Source organism: Anomaloglossus baeobatrachus, chromosome 1, assembly GCF_048569485.1.
Source record: "Anomaloglossus baeobatrachus isolate aAnoBae1 chromosome 1, aAnoBae1.hap1, whole genome shotgun sequence".
NCBI lineage: Eukaryota > Metazoa > Chordata > Amphibia > Anura > Aromobatidae > Anomaloglossus > Anomaloglossus baeobatrachus.
In genome coordinates, this window is record NC_134353.1 from 692923736 (window position 1) to 692949976 (window position 26241).

Genomic DNA, 26241 nt, shown 5'->3' on the forward strand with positions numbered 1-26241 from the left:
ACCCAATGTGAACAGTCACCAAACGCCAAAATCTATACAGATGGAATACATCCCAAATTGGGGTGCATAGCAAGGTGGAGGTCAACCACCGACCAATTCAACAAAGAAACAACAAAGAGCCAGCACCAATGTGCACTAAGGCATCAAATATTCCAAACTGCATTATAAAAAATTTTTTTGAGATTTTTGGCAAAAAATTGCAATTTCTTGAGCTGCTTCGCCACGTCACGGCAAATCTCATTTGAAGCAGTCCTACACTAAAATATTTTTATAAAATGTGCCATGCGGCCTCACATATAAATAGCAGAACTGCTCTCAGCAGCACTCACCTGGTCTATTGCAGTCCCGTACCCATGACTGAGTCATGGCTGTGGGCGGGACAGGTCCAAGCAAATGCTGCATGAAGTATATATATAGCCTGTGGACAAAGCCTGATGACCCAATGTGAACAGTCACCAAACGCCAAAATCTATACAGATGGAATACATCCCAAATTGGGGTGCATAGCAAGGTGGAGGTCAACCACCGACCAATTCAACAAAGAAACAACAAAGAGCCAGCACCAATGTGCACTAAGGCATCAAATATTCCAAACTGCATTATAAAAATTTTTTTTGAGATTTTTGGCAAAAAATTGCAATTTCTTGAGCTGCTTCGCCACGTCACGGCAAATCTCATTTGAAGCAGTCCTACACTAAAATATTTTTATAAAATGTGCCATGCGGCCTCACATATAAATAGCAGAACTGCTCTCAGCAGCACTCACCTGGTCTATTGCAGTCCCGTACCCATGACTGAGTCATGGCTGTGGGCGGGACAGGTCCAAGCAAATGCTGCATGAAGTATATATATAGCCTGTGGACAAAGCCTGATGACCCAATGTGAACAGTCACCAAACGCCAAAATCTATACAGATGGAATACATCCCAAATTGGGGTGCATAGCAAGGTGGAGGTCAACCACCGACCAATTCAACAAAGAAACAACAAAGAGCCAGCACCAATGTGCACTAAGGCATCAAATATTCCAAACTGCATTATAAAAATTTTTTTTGAGATTTTTGGCAAAAAATTGCAATTTCTTGAGCTGCTTCGCCACGTCACGGCAAATCTCATTTGAAGCAGTCCTACACTAAAATATTTTTATAAAATGTGCCATGCGGCCTCACATATAAATAGCAGAACTGCTCTCAGCAGCACTCACCTGGTCTATTGCAGTCCCGTACCCATGACTGAGTCATGGCTGTGGGCGGGACAGGTCCAAGCAAATGCTGCATGAAGTATATATATAGCCTGTGGACAAAGCCTGATGACCCAATGTGAACAGTCACCAAACGCCAAAATCTATACAGATGGAATACATCCCAAATTGGGGTGCATAGCAAGGTGGAGGTCAACCACCGACCAATTCAACAAAGAAACAACAAAGAGCCAGCACCAATGTGCACTAAGGCATCAAATATTCCAAACTGCATTATAAAAAATTTTTTTGAGATTTTTGGCAAAAAATTGCAATTTCTTGAGCTGCTTCGCCACGTCACGGCAAATCTCATTTGAAGCAGTCCTACACTAAAATATTTTTATAAAATGTGCCATGCGGCCTCACATATAAATAGCAGAACTGCTCTCAGCAGCACTCACCTGGTCTATTGCAGTCCCGTACCCATGACTGAGTCATGGCTGTGGGCGGGACAGGTCCAAGCAAATGCTGCATGAAGTATATATATAGCCTGTGGACAAAGCCTGATGACCCAATGTGAACAGTCACCTCACTCATATGTGAGGCCGTATGGCACATTTTATAAAAATATTTTAGTGTAGGACTGCTTCAAATGAGATTTGCCGTGACGTGGCGAAGCAGCTCAAGAAATTGCAATTTTTTGCCAAAAATCTCAAAATTTTTAAAATAAGTACAGTTTGGAATGTTTAGTGCTGTAGTGCACATTTGGTGCTGCTTTTTGTTTTTTCTTCATTGAATTGGTCGGTGGTTGACCTCCACCTTGCTTTGCACCCCAATTTGGGATGTATTCCATCTGTCTAGATTTTGGCGGTTGGTGACTGTTCACATTAAGTCATCAGGCTTTGTCCACAGGCTATTTACTTCATGCAGCATTTGCTTGGACCTGTCCCGCCCACAGCCATGACTCAGTCATGGGTACGGGATTGAAATAGACCAGGTGAGTGCTGCTGAGAGCAGTTCTACTATTCATATGTGAGGCCGTATGGCACATTTTATAAAAATATTTTAGTGTAGGACTGCTTCAAATGAGATTTGCCGTGACGTGGCGAAGCAGCTCAAGAAATTGCAATTTTTTGCCAAAAATCTCAAAATTTTTAAAATAAGTACAGTTTGGAATGTTTAGTGCTGTAGTGCACATTTGGTGCTGCTTTTTGTTTTTTCTTCTTTCTTAATAGCAATAGGGGGTCTGTTGATTGCAGATTATATCGCAAACTGTCTGCGTGCAATTCTCTATTGCATGCCAACAGTTGCCACCCCAGGCATGTAATAGAGAATATACCCACTGGCGAATATATCAAAGCCAAAAGGTGTTGCAGTAACCAGGAAACCTTGGAAAAAGAATTTGAGTTGGTTGACAAAAGATTTTTAGCACGGGGTTATTCAAAAAACACTCTAGAAAGAGCAAAGATCAAAACTCACCAGAGGGAACATTCGGATTATCTCCAATTTAAAAATAAAAATAAAAATAAAGACACAAATAATCTCCATTCTGGATCTGACTGCCTTTTGCCCCTAGTGTTTTCCACCAGATATAGCAAAAATTACCATTAAATAGTAGGAATAATAAAAAAATACCTTCCTATTTTGACAGCAGATGAGACTCTATTTAAAATCCTTGATGTAGGGGTTAAATTTGTATCAAAAAGAAATACAACACTGGGGGCTTTAATTTCACCAAGTCACCATAAAAATAAAATGCCCTAAAATAAAAATAAATAATCTGCGAAAAAAAACAGATGTATGTACTGCGGGCAATTGGCTGTCAACAGTGGGATCTTATAAATGTGGCCATAAAACCTGTGGGCTTTGTAAGTACATGGTTAGTACCAATAATTTTACGTCATTTTCTAATGGAAATTTTTTTTTTATAAATTCAATGATTAATTGTGGTACTAGCAATGTTATTTATTTGATTTCATGCGTTAAATGTCATCTGCAGTATATAGGCAGCACGACACGCACATTGAGAAAGAGGCTGTCTGAACATATATATGATGTAAATAATGCAACTACTAGAGGATTATCTGGAGCATCGCAGCACTTTCTCAATGTGCATGCGGGCAACATGGATTCACTGCAGGTTAATGCAATTGAGAAAGTGTGTCTACCAAAAAGAGGTGGTAATCTTAAAAATATTCTTTGTCGCAAGGAAATCAAGTGGATTTTTACAATGGACACTAGAACTCCCCTGGGTATGAATTTAAAGAAAGATATGTTGTATGTGTATTGATATGACCACTTATTTCCCATGGGAGTCGAACTACTCCAATTAATCACCTTGAACCTGTGCAGTCTTTTCAGATTCTATGTCCGGTTTCATGTCTGTTTAATCACTCTGTCAGTGTCCATTTACTAGAGACAGACTAAGAACAAACTCTGTTCGAAACACGTCCTCTCACGTTTATTCCTATGAATTCATGATGGAAATTTTTTTTAACTTGAACATGAAATAAAGAAAGAATCTAATTTTAACCTATTTTGGACCAGATTGCTGGATTTCTACTCTATTCATGCTGATGCTGAGGTCTGCCTACCTCTTTCTTTCCGTGCATGGTCTGGATTTGATCTCGGGTACAGGTGAGCGGGGTCACCCCCTTCCTCTGTTTCGATTCATTTTCTGGGTCTGCGGCAGCCGTGGTGATCAATTCTACTTACATGGTAGTTGTGAGCCTGACAACTTCCCTTGGTGAGTGTTTCCATGCATTTTATTTTGTTTCTACCAGGATTAAACACCATCTGCGCCTTTTTCTCTTCCAGAAATAATTTTAAGAGTAAAAAATATCAGACCCTGTCCTATTTTGGGGGAAATATGGTATTTGCTAGCATCCTCCTATTGTGGCTGTATGCACTTGACAATGCACTGGTTTTTGAGGAGGTTAGTTGGCCTCTCTAAGTTACCTGTTATAATAGTTTATTGCTTTTTCTCTTCGTCCTTGGACTCACATCCAGTCTGACAAACAGCTCTGCACATATACTGCAGAAAAAGCTGTCAGTCAAGACGTGGTATAGAGTAATTTCTTTAACCACTCCCTGCACCAATCCCATGACTAAAAGCCAGCAGCTGCAGAGAGAAAGTAACTTCATTTTATCTCTGTAGCTGTGCTTCCTGTTATAGGATTTTGATTTAAATCCTGTTTAAATGCAGAATATCAATATATTTGCAGGTTAAAAACATTTTTGTACATGACAGGTTCCTTTAAGCTTTGTAGCATGCACAAAATCAAGTATATTAAAAAGGCATTGGTCAGGGATGATTGTATCAGCGTGGGCTCGGTATTCTGATATATGTATCCCTTTGTGCAAAGTTGGTAACAGATGAATAATTGAAAAGTAAACAAATGCATGAATATGAGCAACAAACGCAGGTTTCGTCTTCTTTTTATTGATGTGGAATAAACTCTTTGTTTGAAACACAGGCGGACATACTGTACATAGTAATGATGTTATTGAAACAGAAAAAGTAATTGCCAGGACAGGGAGAAAATGAAGACGGAATATGAATGTCATCATCTCATATCAAGCTGGGCATGCTGACATTGTCTAGTTACAATAACCGGTTGCTGTGCAGTCTGGAGCATCCCAGCCGCGTGCGTCTCAGTAATATAAAACAGAATCAGGTTGTATGTAACCAGTTTTATTTGTGTGTAAAGTTTAGGACTACCTTGTATATTAGAGCATTAAGACTCCATATAATGGAGTTTTTCTGTTCCATAATGCAAATAAAAAATGTATTCTGTCTTATATAGTTTTTTCACATACTTTTTTTTGTAAGGTATTTTAATTTAGAGCCAATTAATATATACATTTTGGTGCAAGGGCGAACAGAAACAGGAGAAGATCCCTGTGAAAGAACAGTATGTTGGTTCTTTACGGTCCAATAGTTTATCCTAATGCACCCATTTATGTGCTTCTTGGAGCTGGAAGTGTCTCCGTACCTTTTGGGCTCCTATGTGTCTACACAGGTTGCACCAATAGTATGTGCACCTGTGATTTGTTTGGGTATTTCAAGTTCCAATAAATGTCCACCCCTGTTTTAGTGTAGCATTATTGTAGAATTTCAATATTTAGAGTAAAAATGCAACAAACAGCCTTAGGCCCCCTTCACACGCACGTGCCTCCGGTACGTGCTAGGTCCGTTCCCGCATGTACCGGAGACACGGGCACACGTAAACCCATTAAAATCAATGGGTTTATATGCACACGTGTTCAGCTATTGGCCCGTGCCTCCGTGTGGAGCAGACGTGAGCCCATGTGCTCCGTACGGAGGCATGTCCATTTTTCTCCGGCAGCACGGGTGTCACGCGGCCCGCACACGTACCACACGGATGTAGTGTGGATGCAGGCCCACGTGACACGCGCCAGAGAAACACACGTGTCATTGTAAAAATAAAAAAATAAAAAAAACACATACTCACCTCCAACATACCTGCAGTCTATTCTGCAGCTGTCATCCCCAGTGAATTTGAACAACGCATCTTCTTCACTGGGGGCCGGAAGCAGCGTCAGCGGGCCGTGGCCTGTGCCGTACACTGTCATTCAGCACCACAGACAGCTCCGGAAGAATCAGGTAAGGAGGGGCTTTCCATTCTCCGTGTGTTATTACGTATAACACACGGAGAACATGCATGTGCCACAAACATGGCACATGGGGAGAAAACCACCCCTTTAATACATCCGTGAAAAAACGGTACGTTTTTTTCACGTGCGTGTGAAGGGGGTCTTACTTATACATTTTTATAAAAATGTCATTAACCTGAAAAAAATACAAAATTACCATAAAAGAAAATGTTATGTTGGTAGGAAGTAACCTATATTACTATGTAATTGAAAGTTTTAACATCTGGCTTCACTATTTGGACAAAAAGAGTGCAAAAAATATTCCATTAAAAGGTGTGAAAACAATTCCTTAAAGTAATTTTCCAATATGAAAATGGCTCAATGTATGAACTTGACTAGAGCAATCTAATAATAAAGGAAGCCAGAAGCGAATTCTCTCAATTTCCATCTGGCACAACAGAATACAGGTCACTGAACATGGCAGCCTGTATTTTGCCTATGGCTCAGCATATACAGAGGGCTGCAGGGAAGTCTATATATTAATGCACTATTTAGTTTTTCTTTTCCGAGCTTACTAGAGTTATTACATTTATTTAGTCTGTTTTTAGAAAGAAAAATAAAACATTATATAGAAATTGTATAGATTTGTGTACACTATATACTAATTGTGGAAAGAGTTAATATCCCAAATGGTTAATTAATGATTTACATCTATGAATAGACAGCTAATTACTTCTCACTTGCCAAGCTTGTGACTATTTTTCGAGGTGGTAGTTGATGGCCATCTGTGTATACAGGTTGCATATTACAGAAGGTCATCATGTTATATTCAGTCTCTGCGCAGAATGGTGGAATTAATAATTCTGTTACTTTGGGAACACTTTGCAATATTTAATGGTATATCACCCTATAAATACTCTTTTACAGGCTTTTCATCATTTCCTATAAAACTGTTCAAAACTTTTAATTTTCTTTTTTTTATTAAGTGAAGTAGCGGTCATACTTTCATCATTGCTACAATATATTGCTTCTTACCACCATACATGTTTTATCACGTTACAATCTTCTGAATTGATACCACACAATTATATCTCAATAGATAATGATTCCACAAATGTATTATGGGCCTTAAAATATATTTGTCACATATTACTGCAGTGTTCTCTTCCTTAGAGCTGCGTAAAATCAAAAAAGGAGTAAACTTTCAATATAAAATACAAATATTCTAATCATATTACACACCTATACTTTTCAACTTTATATTTTAGAGTATGGTTTAGCTTCCGATGTGAGAGCATTGGACGCGATATGCTAATGACCCTGTGCAGCGAGCGTCAGCCAAGGGTCATGCGATTGTAATGAGATCTTGCGATCATATCACAGCTGCGGAGAACAGGGAGGGAACACTTTCACCCCATATCTTCCGCTGCCTGTCTCTGCGTACATTGCACTGCAGTCAGATAACATGCAAGTGTAGTGCGTTGTTTCACGTGCTCCCATAGACTTGCATGGGAGTGCGTGAGCCGAGACTCGCTGCCAAATGCAGCATGCTGCGATTCAGTCCGCCGATATGCCGATATGGCAGGAAAAATGAATTGCAGATGGACACTGTCTCATAGTTTTGCACTAGAGTGAGCGCAATCTAATGTTTTATCGGATTGCACTCGTCCGTGTAAAATGTAAGTGGAACCGTACTCTTAGAGCACCTTTCTTCAAATGTTAGGCTGTGCCAATGATGAGTTTTTGATGATTGGTATTTTTGCTGAGCAAAAACGCAGTGTCTTACAGTTCCAGCAAAGTGGATATAGAAATCTCCTATCCACTGTGCTTCTTTTTTACTCAGTGTAAACTCACCTGCCACGCTTGGTTCAAATCCACAACATGTCAATTTCTCTTGCAGGAACGCCGAGTTTTCTGTGCAGATTTTCCCCATAGAATTAGATGCTGAAAAAACACACATGCAATTTCAGTGTGTTTACTCTGTGGAAACGCATCAAAAATGCATCCACATATGACTGTATTGATAAAGTTTTGTCAAAGCCAAATACCAGGAAGTATCAAACACAAAGCAGCTTTATTTAAAACATGACATATCAACAAGAGACAAAAATGCAGCATCAAAAATGTGATAAAAATATGTAAACAAACACTCAAAAATGCAAGGAAAAAAACACAAGTAACCTAATTGAGATAATAGGTGCAGAAATTCTGCAACATCAAAAACTCACCAAATACTCATTGTGGAAATGTAGCATTAGGCCCCATGCACACGTTCAGTATTTGGTAAATTTTTTTACCTCACTGTTTGTAGCCAAAACCAGCAGTGGGTGATAAATACAGAAGTGGCATCCGTGTTTCTATTATTCTTTTCCTCTGATTGTTCCACTCCTGGTTTTGGCTACAAATACTGAAGTAAAAGCTCACCAAATACTCAATGTGTGCACGTGGCGCAAAACAACATAACAATAGCAAACTATAAAGATCTGGAATAAATACCGGAGTTTGAATTTTTTCCTCTCTTAAGCCTTTGAAAATGTTTTTATGTAATGACATACTTGCTATAAAATTGTTTTTGCAATGTTTAAGGCAAACAAATGTGACATCTTTTTTCCCCTTTTTATGTTTAGTTATCTGAGCATTACTACTAATGATGGGAGAGCATGCTCGGCACTGTTCGGCACTCGATCGAGCATCGGGGTGCTTGGGTACTTACGATGCTCAGCTGACTATTGTGGGTGCTTGGATGTATCGTTCATGAAACAGGGCACACAACGCACAGGCTCGCTTCACTGCATGATGTGTGCAGGCACTCCAGGGAGAGGTACTTGTAGTCTCTAAATGGCTCTCACTGAGGGTAAAAACAACATTTTGGGATGTAGTCTGTCCAAAATATAAATCTCCCCGCCCTCCCTTGCCCAGAAATGCTCTGTATATGGCTGGCTGTATATGACCGGAGAGCTCAACTGCCCAATTATTGACTTCTATTATACTCATTACTTGAGTTGAGCCTCTCTGAGCGTCTGACCTGCTCAGCTCGAGTAACAAGCACTTGAGCATCGTAGTGATCATTCATCATTATGAACACTTAGTACCAAGTATTGTACCGCTCGCCCATCACTAATTACTACGTATGTTTCTATATAATATGCTTAAAAAGTAAATGTCTGCACATGGGATTTGCTGTTTTATATTGGTTCATTGAGGATCTTCAGGTATCAGCTCTGTATGCAACTATACAATGCCAAAGTCATCACAGAAAAATCATCTCAATGGTTGCCTATATGACCAAACTATTTGCTTTGCAGCTACATTTCCCACTATCATCATAAGGCTGTTGGTGGGAGAGCTGGTCTCTTTTATAACTGGAATTATACTTTAAAAATGACCTGTCACCACGTCAAAAGTGTCCAGTTTTTGCTTTTATTTTATTGTAGCTGTTTCCATGAACATTCTGTTGTTGTTGGGTTTTTTTAGTTTTGTCTTTTTTTTTGCTTTATTTTTTGTTTTGTTTTTTTTTTAATCTTCCAGAGATACATATTTTTATTTAGTGCTCATTTTTATAGTGTTTACAAAGGACGTGGCTTCCAGGTTTCTCTGGAGACATGGTTTTAGCCTGTTCTACACTATTCCCTGTGAGCAACACCTCCTTTGAGAAAGATGATGGGGCCACGTGCACACGTTGAGTATTTGGTGAGTTTTTTACCTCAATATTTGTAGCCAAAACCAAGAGTGGAACAATCAGAGGAAAAGTATAATAGATATATGGCACCACTTCTGCATTTATCACCCATTTCTGGTTTTGGCTTCTAAATACAGAGGTAAAAAAACCTCATCAAATACTCAATGTGTGCACGTGGCCTAACGCTATGTTTCCATTATGAGTATTTGGTGAGTACACCACTTCTGCATTTTTTACCCACTCCTGATTTTGGCTTTAAAATAGTGAGGTAAAATACCCCTCACCAAATACTCAATGTGTGCACGTGGCATAAAAGTTTTCAACAAATAAAAGAGCCAATATTTCTGGAATGGTATATTGTATAAAAGAAAAACAGAATACTCAGGGGTGAAGTGGCAATAACTAGAGTTGAGCGAGTACCTAACTATTCGTACTCGCAATGCTCATAAAGAGTACTGTCTAATACTTGCGTATTTATTTTGAATAGCATGTGCAATGCAAGTCGACGGGGAAAAACTCTCAAAGTAACGAGTAACCCGAATGACTTACTATTTGTGCGAGTAGCAAATAGTGCGGAATTTCGGGTTACTCATTACATTGTGAGTATTCCCCATTGACTTGCATTGCACACGCTATTTAGAATCAATACGCGAGTATTAGACAGTACTCGTTATTAGTATAGCGAGTACGAATTGTTAGATACTTACTCAACTCTAGGAATAAACTAAGAACAAAAACTGGCCACTTTGGACCTATTGAAAAGTCAACTTAAAGATACTGTCAGCACAGATGACTGTTGAAATCAAGTACAGACACTCAGTGCACCGTGGCAGGGCCAATCATTTAGGTGCGCCTTCCCACCTTGTTGTTTTTCATCTATCTCCATCCTTCTCTGGCTCTATGAAACCTGAGCTGTTAAACATAGAAGAGGGGAAGTTGAAGATTGAGGGAAAATGAGCAGATGGAAAGGAGTATATTAATGATTGGGCCTGCCATGAAGCACCAAGCGCCTGTACTTAGGATTTGATCAGTCATTCTGTGCTTCCCTTAAAGCCAAGGAAATAAAAGTGATATGACATTTCTGCAATATGACTTTAAACTTGGGTCTTATTAATCTTGGCAAAACTTGTGTGTAGTGCAGCCCAAACTGGTGAGGGATCACCTCTAATTCTCATAAAACTACGATCAGTGTTGTCCATGTAGCTTTAGTCTAATTTCCTATCTTTATGCAGATTAAAAATACCTGACAGGTAAATGTTTCATAAGAATAAAATGATCTAACATTTCCTGTGAATACGTCAACCAGTCTGTTGTTTGGGCCTACTCTATAATACAATCGGTTTGGTTATTTATCACACTTTTTTGATTTGTACCTTAGAGAGATGAGTGGAAAATAAACATGTCAAAGGAAAAAAAAAGATGTATTATTTCTGCTGCAGTGATCGATTGCCTCCTAATGTGGAGAGACCCTGCTGAACCTGCAAAGATAATTCCTTGTTAGTTTCAGGAGGTTTAGACCTGCAAAGAAAGAAAAGGAACCCATGGAAAATGTAGGTCAGAACAAAGATTGTAACACAGGATGTGAGCCGGTACTCTGGGGATAGCAAAGATATAATTGGGAAAATAAAGTTGCGGCAGATTTCACTTACATTCTGAATAAGATATACCAGGATATCCCTGTCCGCTGTTACCACTGCTAATCCGAGCAATGAAGCCGCAGACTACTGCAGGATTTACTGCCATTTTATTATGAATATATGCCATATATTCCACAAAACAGCTGGTACATATAAATCACAGCACATTATATAGCTCTTGCTGAAACTATATTGTTTATATTGTAATAAAGTTTCTATTTATTCTTTATCAATGCTGTCTGTTGATTTCTGTTGTTTTTGGCCTTTAATTATTTTTCTCAGAATATTTTCTGCCACATATTAAGTTTAATGCACAAGACATTATATATTTACTACAGAATGAGCTGTTTAATATTCTGGCTAGTTTAGCATGTAAAAAGCTGACTTAGCACCAGATATGTACAGTGCCTCATTAAAAATATCTCTCCATGTTATAAAAAGGCTTCTGAAATAATTATGTGAACTACTTTTGGCTTCACGTACGTTTTTTACATTAGAAATGGTGTCATCAAAGTTCTTTTCTGACCCCACAAGGGCAATCTGACAATTTCTCTTTATAGTTAACTCCCTGTAATGAATTAATTATAACTCTTAATTCTGTAAGATAAAAGATCTATGTCCTTTTCTAAATTTTAATATTGTGTGCGCATTTCTGTATTTTGGGCATAACATTAAAAAGTTTTACTACTTTTACTGAAATAATCTCTTGCGTTGTTAATAGGAACAATTGATCATTTAAATAATTAATAGTCTACTGTAATTATTAAATACCATGTTGAATTGACCCTATATATTAATTTACATGATTTCTTTTTTCATATTTCTTTTGCATGCTTATATAGGACCATTAATTTCCCAGAGCTTTACTGACAATTTCACTGTACCCATTGGGGCTCACAATCTAAATGACATACATTAATAGTTATTATAAGCCTAAATATCCATTAAAAGTAACACCAATTAAATTAGTGGGGTTTATATACAGGACATCTTCAAATACATATATTTCAAAAGGATTAGTTTGAAATTGCAAACCGTATTTTGCAGACTATAAAACACACAGGACCATAAGACACAACTTGGTTTTAGAGGAGGAAAATAGGAAAAAATTTGAAGCAAAAAAAATCATAACATACCTTTATGGTGTGGATCTGCTGTTGACACTTTTGTAAGGGTAATGTCCCCCAATTCTGTACCAATGTCCACCATTCTGGGTACTTCCAGGTATGTGTGTCCCCCATCCTGATGTATATGTCCTCTATCCTCCTATAAATGTTCCCCATCCTTGTCCTATGCTGGTATATGTACTCTCCATCCTTGGCTAATCTTGGCATATATGGCCCTTATCCTGGTACATATGGTCCTAATCCTGGTATATATGTCCCCATCCTAGTATATATGTCCCTCAACTGTGCCCATCCTGGTACATATAATCCCCATCCTGGGCCTATTCTGGTATATATGGCCCTCATCTTGGTATATTTGATCCCCATCCTGATATTTATGACCCCTATTCTGGTATATATGTCTCACTTACACACAGAAATCAGCTGTCGGAATATATACTGCTCCTCACGATTATTGATGGGAAAATATTGGTGGGGAAGCAGTGAACATTCATTCTTATTAATAGCAGACATATCATCACTGAGCTGTTGCAGGAAGCCAACAGGTGGTTGATCATGTGTGCCAGCTATTAAAGAGAATGAATATTCACTGCTCCCAGGACCATAATCCTGCTCGTCTCTCGGCACTGAGATTATTATCTCATTATATTATCGGTTATGGGCTTGGGGAGCAGTAAATACTCATTTTCTTCATTAGCAGGCACAAGTGTTTGTCCCAGAGCCAGTTCCTGCCTCCTGTGACCCCCACCGCAACAGCCAGGTACATCTGGACTTTAAGATGCATCCCCCACTTTCCTCCAAAACTTTTTGGGAAAAAGTGCATCTTAGAGTCTGCAAAATTTGGTATGTGTGTGTACCACTCTATGACTTTTTTTTAAATCCACAGACTCTCTATAAGGTCTGTAGAAATTATAACAATTAATATCATACCATACAATGAATTTTCTGTCTACAGTTATTACTACATTGTACAATTTTAATCTAAAAAAATTGCATTAGTTTATTGTCTCTTTAAAATACTTTAGTTCTTTACGTGGAAATGGAGCTGGGTCCTATGTTCTGCTGCTTTTGTACCTTTTATTGTATGTCATTTCATCATTGATATCAAATATTGGTTATATCTAGTCATCAGGCAAGGTGGTGATATCATACTTGGTAAAAAAAAATATCAATAACCATGTATTGAGACTAACTTATTTCCTTCATTTTCCTTTAATGACGTATTGTATATCTTTTTTGGGGGAGAAATAAAACTATACGAATAAAAATTTCTATGACTTTCTATCAGACTTGTTCTCTGATTTAGATGTAATAGATTTCTGTTGAATGAATTAAATTTTATTCTCATTCCCAGGCTTTAAAGTGTATATACATAGTTGTGATGTCAGCTGAGAAACAGATTTAACTTTATCCAATTTAGGCATTTCTCTGTTAGGGATGACGTTAGGGGGACTCCATCTGCGCAATTTCTCTGGACCGCCACTCTCTTAGGGACCTTAGCAGTTGCATTCCGAGGTTAAGATTGTTTAAGAACCTTTGAAGACTTCACAGTCATGTGACATGATGTAATCATAGGTCTCTGAATTGCAGGAGTCTAAAAGAACTGAACAGGAGACACGCTGCTTTGCAGGACTGACATTAGGGAGAAGTAAGAGCAAGCTTGGCAATTTCACAGGGCCCCCATTCTCCTAGGGGCCACAGAGTTTATATCCTAATGATAACATTTCTTCAGGACCTTTGTGACATCACATCATGTGATGAGGTTGTCACTAAAAAGTCTCTTAATTGCAGAAGTCTAAATCTGAAGAGCAGGCAGGCTGGTATGTATGTGCAGAGTGAGTGTCTGTGGATAGATAGATAGATAGACACGTGTGTTACACACAGAGTTTAGCGTTATGTTGATGTTCCAGAATGCGATACATTTATATAATCAACTTGAGATTAAAGTGCATACTCTTAGCATTAATTTAAGGGTACTCAGATCCTAATGGAAGTAATTATTTAGAAATTACAGATCTTTAATATGTACCTGCCTCTTTTTCAAGGGACCAAAAGTAATTGGACAATTATCTCAAAAGCTCTTTAATGGGCAGCATAGGCTATTCGCTTATTAATGCATCATCAATTAGCTGGTAAAAGGTCTGGAGCTGATTCCAGGTATGGCATTTGGAAGGTGTTGCTGTGAGCTCACAATATGTGGACCAAAGAGCTCTCAATGAAAGAGAAATAGATCATTGTTAGACTGAAAAAAAAAAATCCATCAAAGACATAGTTGAAATGTTAGAAGTCACAAAATCAACAGTTTGGTATAATGGTGGATGATCGCAGAATCCTTTCCATGGTGAAGAAACATCCCTTCACAAAATCCATCCAATTGAAAAACACTCTCCAGGACGTAGATGTTTCAGTGTGTAAGTTTACTACAAAGAGATTACTTCATAACAGCCAACACAGAAGATTCACCACAAAGTGCAAACTATTAATCAGCCTTAAAAATAGAAAGGCCAGAACAGACTGAAAAACATCTAAAGAAGTCATCCAAGTTCTGGAAAAGTATTCTTTGGACAGAAGAACCCAAGATCAACCTGTACAAAAATGATGAAAAGAAGAAAGTATCGAGAAGGCTTGGAATGGCTCATGATCGAAAGCACACCACAACCTCTATAAAACATGGTGGAGTCAGTGTGATGGCCGGGCATGCATAGCTTCCAATGTCACTGGGCCACTAGTGTTTATTGATGATGTGACTGAAGACAGAAGCATGCGGATGAATTCTGAAGTGTACAGGGCTATACTTTCTGCTCAGATTCTTCCAAATTCAGCAATGTTGATTGGATGGTCTTCACAATACAGATGGACAATGATCCAAAACATACTGCAAAAGTAGCACAGGAGTTTTTTAAGGCAAACAAGTGGAATGTTCTACAATGGCCGAGTCAATCAGCAGATCTCAACCCCATTGAGCATGTATTTCACAAACTGAACACATAACTTAAGGCAGAAAGACCCACAAACAAGCAACAACTAAAGTAGGTTGTAGTAAAGGCCTGGTAAAGCATCGCAAAGTAGGAAACTCAGCATTAGTGATGTCCATGGCTTTTAGATTCAGACAGTCATTGCCTATAAAGGATTCTCTACAAAGTATTAAAAATGAACATTTTATTTATGGTAAAATTAATTTGAGCAATTGCTTTTGAGCAAATAAAATGAGGAAGCTTTGTAAATAAAATGGTTGCAATTCATGAACGTTTCAAAGGATATTTTTGTTCAGCCCCTTTAATTAAACCTGAAAGTCTTCACTTCAATTACCTCACAGTTATTTCATTTTAAATCAAATAGCAGCATGCAGAGCCCAAATCAAGACGATTCAGTCACTGTCCAAATATTTCTGAACCTAACTGTTTTTAGCTTGCAGAGCATTGCCTAGAATGGACACAGTTGTATCCAGGCCTCAATGTTGTACATCAAATAATTACAACCACTTGTTAACTAATGTAGTCCTCTGAGTAAAGCAAAAAACATACTCCCCTCTCGCACTGGTGCTGCTCCAGTTATGTTTGGGGTCAGATCTCTTTGAGTTTGTGTGGCATTGTTATGTCATGTAAGAGCTGCTGCCAATCAAAAGCTTCTAATGGGCTGCAGAGCTTACACTTCCTGGAGATATTTCAGTTTTGTCCGAAGTGTAAGTAAAACAGAGCGAGTGGCCACTGATAAGCTTCAGTGCTTACATGGCTTTTACATGCCAGCCTGGGAGGTGATTATAAGGTTTTTCACATGTAATAAACCATTTAGTGTTAAAAAGAAAAAAAAATAATTAACAACTTTGTGTAATGTACACATTTAAATAATATCTGTCACTATGATTTTGCTATTGCATCTGAAAGCAGCAAGATGAAGGCGCAGAGACCCTGTGTCCAGTGATATTTCTATTATCACTTGGCTGCTTGCTGCAGTTTTGATAAAATCACTATTTTATCTGTTGTAGATCTAGCTCTCCTCTGAATTCTGAGTTATTTATAACCCTACCCACACCACTGATTGGCAGCTTCCTGTGTACATTGTGCATAGGCAGAAAGATGCCCATCAGTGGTGGGGGCTGACAATTTTTCTCAAGGTTTTTGCCACCTAATTTGAAAACAGCATAATGTAGAGGCAAAGCAGCTGATTTCAGTGATGTATCATTTACTGGGGGGCTATTTGCTGTAGCTTTGATATAATCACTGTTTCATCACCAGGAGGTTATCACTAAATTGCTAGTAAGCCTACAACAATGTAGTCGTCCGTCTTTCATATTCATGAGCTCTGTATAAGGCTATGTGCGCACGTTGCGTTTTTTTCCGCGGAAACGCTGCGTTTTGAACTGTAGCGTTTTCAGTGCCAAATTGCAAAAAAGTCTATGAAAAAGCCAAAAAATCAATGCACAAGCTGCGTTTGTAAACGCAGCGTTTTGAATGCCCAAAATCGCTGTGGAAAAAAAAGCAGCATGTCACTTATTTTGTGCGTAGCAACTGCATTCTCCACTCATTGAAATCAATGATGTGGGTCAAAACGCAACCAAAATGCACTTAAACTGCATTTTTGTTGCGTTCCGCATACTTTTTTGACAAGTAAAACGCAGGTCTTTTCAGTCTCTCTCTGTCAATGTCGGTCAATCTCTGTCTGTGGATGTCGGTGAATCTCCTTCTGTCTGTTTGTTGGTCTCTTTCTCTGTCAGTTGGTAGCTCTGTCTGTCTCTCTCTCTGTCTGTCGGTCAGTCTCTCCCCTTCTCTCATACTCACTGATCCCCGATCACCAGCGTGGCGCTGCACGGCTGTCACACTGCTCTGGCAGCTTTTCCTCTTTTGAAAATGCCGGCAGCTCATTATTCAATTTGGTATTCCCTACTTTCCCCGCCCACCAGCGCCTATGATTGGTTGCAGTCAGACCCGCCCCCACGCTGAGTGACAGCTGTCTCACTGCAACCAATCACAGCCGCCGGTGGGAGAGTCTATATCATGTAGTACAATAAATAAATAAATGAATAATTAAAAAAAACGGCGTTGCGGTCCCCACCAATTTTGATACCAGCCAAGATAAAGCCACATGGCTGAAGGCTGGTATTCTCAGGATGGGGAGCCCCATGTTATGGGGAGCCCCCCAGCTTAAAAATATCAGCCAGCAGCCGCCCGGAATTGCCGCATCCATTAGATGCGACAGTCTCGGGACTCTACCCGGCTCACCCCGAATTGCCCTGGTGCGGTGGCACGGGGTAATAAAAAGTTAATGGCAGCCCATAGCTGCCAGTGAGTCCTAGGTTAATCATGGCAGGGGTCTCCCCAAGATACCTTCCATGATTAACCTGTAAGTGAAAGTAAATAAACACATACACCCGAAAAAATCCTTTATTTGTAATAAAAGACAAAAAAAAACACCCTCTTTCACGACTTTATTAAAATCACCAAATACCCCTCCAGGTCCGGCGTAATCCACACGAGGTCCCGCGACGCACCCAGCTCTGCTACATGAAGCTGACAGGAGTGGCAATAGAACACCGCCGCTCCTGTGAGCTCCACGCGGCAACTAAAGTGAATCGCGCTGTCAGCGGGGACGTCACTGAGGTAATGCCGGTGTGTGTGTGCGGGGATGATGGGTGCGGTAGTGCCGGTGTGTGTGTGGTGATGATGAGGGCTGTAGTTATGGGATGTGTGCGGGAATGATGAGGGCTGTAGTGTCGGGATGTGTGCAAGGATAATGAAGGCTGTAGTGTCGGGATGTGTGCGGGGATGATGAGGGTAGGCGGTAATGTCGGGAAGTGTGCGGTGATGTAGGCAGTAATGTCGGGATGTGTGCGGTGATGAAGGTTTTAATGTTGGGATGTGTGCGGTGATGTAGGCGGTAATGTCAGGATGTGTGCGGGGATGATGTAGGCGGTAATGTCGGGATGTGTGCGGTGATGTAGGTGGTAATGTCGGGATGTGTGTGGTGATGATGAGGGCTGTAGTGTCGGGATGTGTGCGGGGATGATGAGGGCTGTAGTGTTGGTATGTGTGCGGTGAAGATGAGGGCGGTAATGTCGAGATGTGTGCGGTGATGTAGGCGGTAATGTCGGGATGTGTGCGGGGATGTGCGTGGTAATATCGGGATGTGTGCAGTGATGATGAGGGCTGTAGTGCCGGGGTGTGTGTGGTGATGATGTGTGCGGTAATGTCGGGATGTGTGCGGTGATGATGTGTGCGGTAGTGTCGGGATGTGTGCGGTGGTGATGTGAGCGGTAGTGTCAGGATGTGTGCAGTGATGTAGGCGGTAATGTCGGGATGTGTGCGGTGAAGATGAGGGCTCGCTCTCTCGGCTAAAGAAAACTTAATGCAACGCATTATTTCACTGGAATCCGTGGCCTTTTTTATCACAGGCATCCGTCAGACTCACAATGCATTGTGTAACGCATGTGCCGTTCAACGCAAGTGTGAAACTAGCCTAATCAGGACGCCACACACAGACAGAGCCATGGTATGACAATGAAGTCGGGTGACGTTCCCCCGAGTTCATTCTAATCGCGCGACTCTGTCTGTGTGTGCTGTCAGCCGGCATGTAGCAGAGCTGAATTGCCGGGGGAATGCACTGTCAAAAATGCATCCAAAACGCATGGAAAAAGCATCCAAAATGCTTGCTTTGTGGATGCATTTTTTTTACAAAAGCAGTGTCCAGTCTGCCAGAGGGTGCGTTCTTTTCTGCATTGCAAAGAACGCAACGTGCGCACATACCCTTAAACATTAGCATGTTTGTTTATCCAAATTTACCATCCACATACATGTTTCATTAATAGTGATATTTACGTGTCTATCTAAAAATGAAAGCTGGATGATAATCTGTATCTAAACAATCACTAATAATCTAAACAACACTGTTAACAAAAGCCAGGGCAAATATGAAAGCAGGACAAAGAGGCTTAGCATGAATAGTATATTTATATTCCTCATATTTTTATCTATTTACAAAAAATGGAAACCATTGATATTAAATGCATACAAAGAGAAACAACTTTAAAGAAGTGGAAGTCATAATACAAACGGTATTTCGCATATTATCTTGTATTATTAACTGTATTATTCATTATTAATAGGGATGATCGAATACCTCAAATATTCGGCTTCACGAATATTTTCCAAATAGGTCGCCGCTATTCGACTATTCGCAAATATTTGATGTGCAATGTAAGTCTATGAGAAACCCAAATAACAACTATTCGGAACTATTCGGGCTTCCCATAGACTTACATTGAGCATCGAATATTCGCATAGCGGCGACCAATTCGGAAAATATTCACGAAGCCGAATATTTGAGGTATTTGATCATCCCTAATTATTAACAATAACCTACACATTGGGCCAATTGGAGTACTTCACAAAGGTAAGGTTACACAAGAGAAGTGAAAGTCCTTATTGCAAAAGCTTACAATCTATGTGGCTGTAGCTTTGGGGGTTCTGTATGAGTTATTTCTGCATTACAGTTGGACCAATTGGAGCACTTTACAATGGTAAGGTTACATCTACACACAATATCAGATACTACAGAGAAACAAACTGATTAATAATATAAAACAAGAGAAGTGAGAGTACTGATCGCAAGGGCTTACAATCTATGTGGAACTTGTTTTGGGGTTTCTGTATGAGTTACTAGTGCATTCCAATTGGACCAATTAGAACACTTTACAATGGTAAGGCTACATCTACACACAGTATCAAATATTACAGATTAACAAAGTGAATAATAATTCAAACAAGAGAAGTGAGAGTCCTGATCGCAAGGGCTTACATTCCATGTGGAAGTTATTTTGGGGGCTTTTGTATGAGTTATTTATGTATTCCTTTTAAAGAAAACAAAATTCCCATATAAAGCTACATATATTGATTCTTGTTTTTTCTATTTCTGCAGGCGCTAAGCTGCTGTTACTCGTTACCTGCTGCATCATCTACAAATTGAAAGTGCAGTGTTGTCCAGAAGTCTGTCTGTGCTATAATGAACCTAAAATCACATTTAGCTGTCAGCAGCAAAGACTGACTGTAATCCCACCTTACATTCCTGTACAGACTCAGCGCATCTTTCTGCATAATAACAAAATAACTTTAGTAAGGGCCACTAGCTTCACCTCCTGCCAAAACCTCACTATCCTATGGATCCATTCAAACAACATAAGTCATATTGAATCTGGAGCCTTCTATGGATTAACCAAATTGGAAGAACTAGATATGAGTGACAATTATAACCTCAAAACTATTACAGCACTCACATTTCGAGGTCTTGTTCATCTACATACTTTACATCTCAATCGTTGTGGCCTGCAAGATTTGCCCCCTGGCATCTTCCAAGGCCTTTATTCTTTGCAGTACCTCTACCTTCATGACAACAACCTACATTTCTTGCATGATGATACCTTTGTAGACCTGGGGAACCTCACCTACTTGTTTCTTCATGGAAACAAATTGAATAGCTTATCTGAAAATGTATTTAGCGGTCTAATTAATTTAGATAGACTACTGGTGCATCAAAACAGATTGGATATGATCCATCATAGGACTTTTCATGACCTAAAGAAAGTGACAACCCTTTATTTGTTTAGTAACACTTTGACAGTGCTTAAAGGAGAAGTTTTATCACCTCTTCTATCTCTGCAGTACTTACGTCTAAATGCAAACCAGTGGATTTGTGATTGCAGGGCCAAATCCCTCTGGAGTTGGTTGAAATCATTTAAAGGCTCATCATCAGAGTTAGAATGCTACCTTCCACCAAACTTAGCTGGGAAAGACCTAAAAAAACTAGGAATCAACGATCTTGATGGATGTGCCAACATTTCTTTCCATTCATTCAAAATAAGTCCATTCAGTGCCAAGACATCTTTAAATATTGAAGAGATCTCAGATAATTGTTGTCAGCCTGCCACCGATAAGTCAATAGTAGCTGGCACAAACACGAAATCTGGCCCATCTTCTCACACCAGTAGAATCTTGCCAAATATTCCGATCAAGGATAAAGAAAATATATCGAAGACAAAAATTATTGGAAATGTTGACCACAGGAAAAACAGAACATATAAGCCAATAAATTATTCCCCATTCGCCACTTTCTCAAGCAAATTAGATAATTCCCTGACTAATTTGAATCAAAACAATGATATTGATTCAGTCGAACCTTCCACAGTCCCAAATAAAAAGAGGCCTCCCTGTTTGAAGAAAGTGAAGTCAAAATCTCAATGTCGAATGTATCAACCAGGAACTAACTCTGGGCTTCTGAATTTCATCACCACATATCTCCTCTTTATGACTCAGATCTTAATGCTACAGATGCACTTTTAAAGGCTAAATATATTTTGTTTTAAGGTAGGTTTAAAGAAAGACTAAGAATGAGATACAAAAATTGTTACTACCGTACGGAAAATGCTTCCCTAAAGCAGATTTATTAAAAGTGATTGGATATTTTTTTATGATTGAGATTTTCTGACTTTAGAGAGTGCAAGATATTTATTTTATTCCTCATAAAATGAAGAGAAGGCTCCTTTAAAGGTTGAGACTGGTAAACATGAAGGTTTAGCCTTTCTTTGTAATTTAAAGTTGTACCTAATAACAATTCCAAAATGTACACTGTAAAATGCTGTTTGTCTGCTCTGTTTATGACTATTCTAGTTCTTTGTAATGATTTCTGTCATTCTATGTTTCTGGGTAGTATTTGTTGAAGAATACTATCAAACTACTTAAACATTCTTCATGTATACACATATAGATATGCATTTTATTTTAACTGTGCTGAAATTAAGTAAAATAAACATGTTCTTTTTGTTTTCTTATACTTTATTTTAAATGGAGAAAAAAAAAAAACTTTTTTAAATTGGTTTTATGTTTATAATGATAAACGTTCCCAAAATGACAATAAATTCATAAAGACATACATTATATGTACAAGCTCATGGAAAAGCTCATTTATATGTGATATTACAAGTCAAGCAAGCTCATTTAAAGGGCCTATTACACTGTACTATGCAAACCAATGATCATTCATCTCCCGTACTGTCTCATAAAAGTTGTGATTGGTCGAGTGTGCATGTTTGTATTCTGGTTGTCGTCATGTTTGGATTCATCGCTCACTCGACTGGCCTTTGGCCGGCATAAAAAGGTCTTAAAGAGGAAGTGTCACTAACAGAATTATAGTTTATTGTGAAAGCAAATGTAAAAAATATTAATAAATGCCTTAATTATGTCACTGTCCTATAATGTATAACAATATTGTTGAAACCTCCGGAGATCTCACTTGGACAGAGAAATGTAGGCAGAATCTATGCACTGTCTGTTAATGTGTGACCTGGTATCAGCTTGTGAGGAAGCCAGAACTACGGCATAGAAACTCTAGACTTTGGAGGATACATGAAGGACCCTCCAAGAAGTCTCTAGTTAATTATTTTCTACTCTTGCCTGGGACTTAAAATAAGGACTAGGGATGATCAAATACTTCGATTATCCGGCTTCACGAATATTTTCCGAATACCTCGCCGCTATTCGACTATTCGATGCGCAATGTAAGTCTATGGGAAGCCCGAATAGTTACGAATAGTTGTTACTTGGGTTTCCCATAGACTTACATTGCGCATCGAATAGTGGCAAGGTATTGGGAAAATATTCGCAAAGCCGGATAATCAAAGTATTCGATCATCCCTAATAAGGACCTGTAACATGGCAGGCAAAAACCTTAACAGTGATCCACAGTCAGCACTGTGTAACAGAATTTTCTCTACCTAAGAATCTAAATTGGTATTCTTCTTCATAGGCATACTGTTTTGTTCTAAATATAAATAGAATTACAATTAGATAAGGTACCAATCACACGGTTTGATACACCTGTTTATGTTATGGTCTTCCTTGTTCTTATTGGAGATGTGAGCTTTGCATATTCAAACTGAAGGCAACAAAACCACAAAGGAATACATATGGCAACACAGAGTAAAGAAATACGTGAAACAAACCAGAATATGTGTTCAACCTTAGATTCCTCAAGGTAACCCATTATACTCTGATTACAACTTTAAACTCCCTTGGCATCCTCTCACGCAGCTTTATTCGGTCAGTTTCACTGACAAATTTGTAAAGGCTGCAGCCACTGATTGGCTGCAGTGGTCACACGACACAACAATGTCACATAAACCACAGAGAATAGCAGTGCAAACATCACATCGGCACCACAATGGAATGTGATTATAGATTGTTTTTCATCTGTATGGGGCACTGAAGTGATTACGCAGGAAATATCCAGTACAGGATAGCACCTATAGGTCCCTTTCAGATCTGTTCCCCCCCCAAAAAAAAATTGTCATTTTGTTTTAAATAAATTAACTTAAAACAATTAACAATTAACCATATACTGGCCAAAATAATTTGTATTCTTGCCATAAAAGTGCCTAGTTTAGGAGAAAGCTTAGGAGAAAGCTTTAGAACATCCACAAAAGGCCATATGTCCATTTTCACCTATTATTATTTCTGCATAACACCTAAAGCCATGATTTTATTACTGTTTTAAAATATTTACCACATGGGCATCACAATCTGCAGATTTATATTTCTTAAATATTTAGAAAATAATGTATCATTTCCTTCGCACTTCACAAAAGACTTGCTACTTTGTGTTGGCATATTATATAAAATCCCAATAAAATACTTTTACCATTCTAGGTGTAATGTGAAAAAATGTGGAAAACTTCACAGGATAGTAATACCTTTTCAAGGCACTGTGATAGCATGTTGTTAGACTTTTGCATTCTTTTTAAGTCACCTTTCTTCTCCAGCACATTTTTAAAGCTTAGGTTTGTTTCATAGGCAAACCTGGATTGCCAACTTTATTTTTTATTTTTTTTTTATGGATAGGTTCTCAAAAAATCATAGAAAAAATCAAACGTTCATTTATGAACACATTAGAAAACCATAATAAACCATTAAGATTTTAAATGATAAACCTCTACCGTCCATAAATCAGATATGAAGACATTAGTAGCATTCAATGTGAGCTGTAAATAGATGATAATTATGTCATAATAATCTGTATGACTTTCTCCAGCTTCAAAAAACTCATGGACGCATCAATTTTTTAACCAACAAGAAAAAAAGTGCTCAATTTTTATGGATCATCCAGGGATTTCTGATTGGTTGACACTCCTAGGGTGACACATTACAGCATTTATGGATTTCAGAAAACACGGGGCAGCAAACAGTCTACACAGAAGGAGTTGTGGCCATTGTGTTGATTAGTTACTGTTCTTCCTAAATTGTGGTATAGGTTTTAAAACATATAGAGAATGCCTGCAGCAAAGTAGGCAAAAGAATGAATCTACACAATGTGATCAGACTTTCAAAGAGCCTCAAAGGCTAATGGTTGTCAATCAGTAATTTACCTTACCTTATTTTAAAATTCTTCTATTAATTTGGCATGTAAGATTACTGAACTGAAGACAATCTTGAAGAAGAAGTTAAGGAAGGAGTAGGCAGGCCTTGCTTGTTTTTCTAGGTGGGGCATAGATGCAAACAAGGAAAATCTAAGGTCTGAACACAGGCTTGAGCAACTGCAGCAAAATTACAAACCTCAAATTGCCATTTGGATAAGCATAGGGCAAAGGTCACAATCAGAGGAGGAAGATGACTGACCTCAAGGCATGGGAGAATAACAGTCTTCTACAACATACAGTACAGACCAAAAGTTTAAACACACATCCTCATTCAAAGAGTTTTCTTTATTTTCATGACTCTAAAAATTGTAGGTTCACATTGAAGACATCAAAACTATGAATGAAAACATGTGGAATTAAATACTTAAAAAAGTGTAAAACAACTGAAAATATGTCTTATATTCTAGGTTCTTCAAAGTATCCACCTTTTGCTTTGATTACTACTTGGCACACTCTTCCCATTCTCTTGATGAGCTTCAAGAGGTAGTCACCGGAAATGGTTTTCCAACAGTCTTAAAGGAGTTCCCAGAGATGCTTAGCATTTGTTGGCCCTTTTGCCTTCACTCTGCAGTCCAGCTCACCACAAACCATCTCGATTGGGTTCAGGTCTGGTGACTGTGGAGACCAGGTAATCTGGTGTAGCACCCCATCACTCTCCTTCTTAGTCAAATAGCCCTTACACAGCCTGGAGGTGTGTTTGGGGTCATTGTCCTGTTGAAAAATAAAATTATGGTCCAACTAAACGCAAACCGGATGGAATATCATGCTGCTGCAAGATGCTGTGGTAGCCATGCTGGTACTGCAGGCCTTCAATTTTGAATAAATCCCCAACAGTGTCAGCAGCAAAGCACCCCCACACAATCACACCTCCTCCTCCATGCTTCACGGTGGGAACCAGGCATGTAGAGTCCATCCGTTCACCTTTTCTACAAAGACACGGTGGTTGGATCCAAAAATCTCAAATTTGGACTCATCAGCCCAAAACACAGATTTCCACTGGTCTAATGTCCATTCCTTGTGTTCTTTAGCCAAAACAAGTCTCATCTGCTTGTTGCCTGTCCTTAGCAGTGGTTTCCTAGCAGCTATTTTATCATGAAGGCCTGCTGCACAAAGTCTCCTCTTAATAGTTGTTCTAGAGATGAGAAGGTGTGTCCAAACTTTTGGTCTGTACTGTATAACAGCTATGTATGGTAAATCACAAAAGTGAGTACACCCCTCACATTTTTGTAAATCTTTTATAATATCTTTTCATGTGACAACACTGAAGATATGACATTTTGATAAAATGTAGAGTAGTCGGTGTACAGCTTGTATAACAGTGTAAGTTTAGATAACAGGAGATGAAGGATTAAAATTCTGCACTGCTGATGGACAAGAGGTATAATCCAAGTAGTTAATAAACTGTTGGTTTGTCCTCTTCACATCCTGTGCATCTTACCCATCTGCAGGGTTGGTTTTTAACCCTTCATGTCTTGTTATATAATACTGCAATCTGAGGGGCAGCAGCCATATCTTTGAGCGTATTCCTGGGTTGTGGGTACACAA

General features: G+C 38.9%; 1 protein-coding gene across 3 annotated transcripts in view; it reads left to right on the forward strand.

Annotated features, from left to right (window-relative positions):
* The window catches only part of RTN4R (reticulon 4 receptor), a 422513-nt gene extending 400455 nt beyond the window's left edge, over window positions 1-22058 (forward strand). For all 3 annotated transcript variants that reach the window (XM_075341742.1, XM_075341741.1, XM_075341743.1), the window contains one exon: window positions 20151-22058. In XM_075341742.1, coding sequence (XP_075197857.1) covers window positions 20151-21568 — 1418 coding nt within the window. In that variant the 3' untranslated portion in view covers window positions 21569-22058. The remainder of the gene's footprint in view (window positions 1-20150) is intronic.
* The last annotated feature ends 4183 nt before the right edge of the window (window positions 22059-26241 follow it).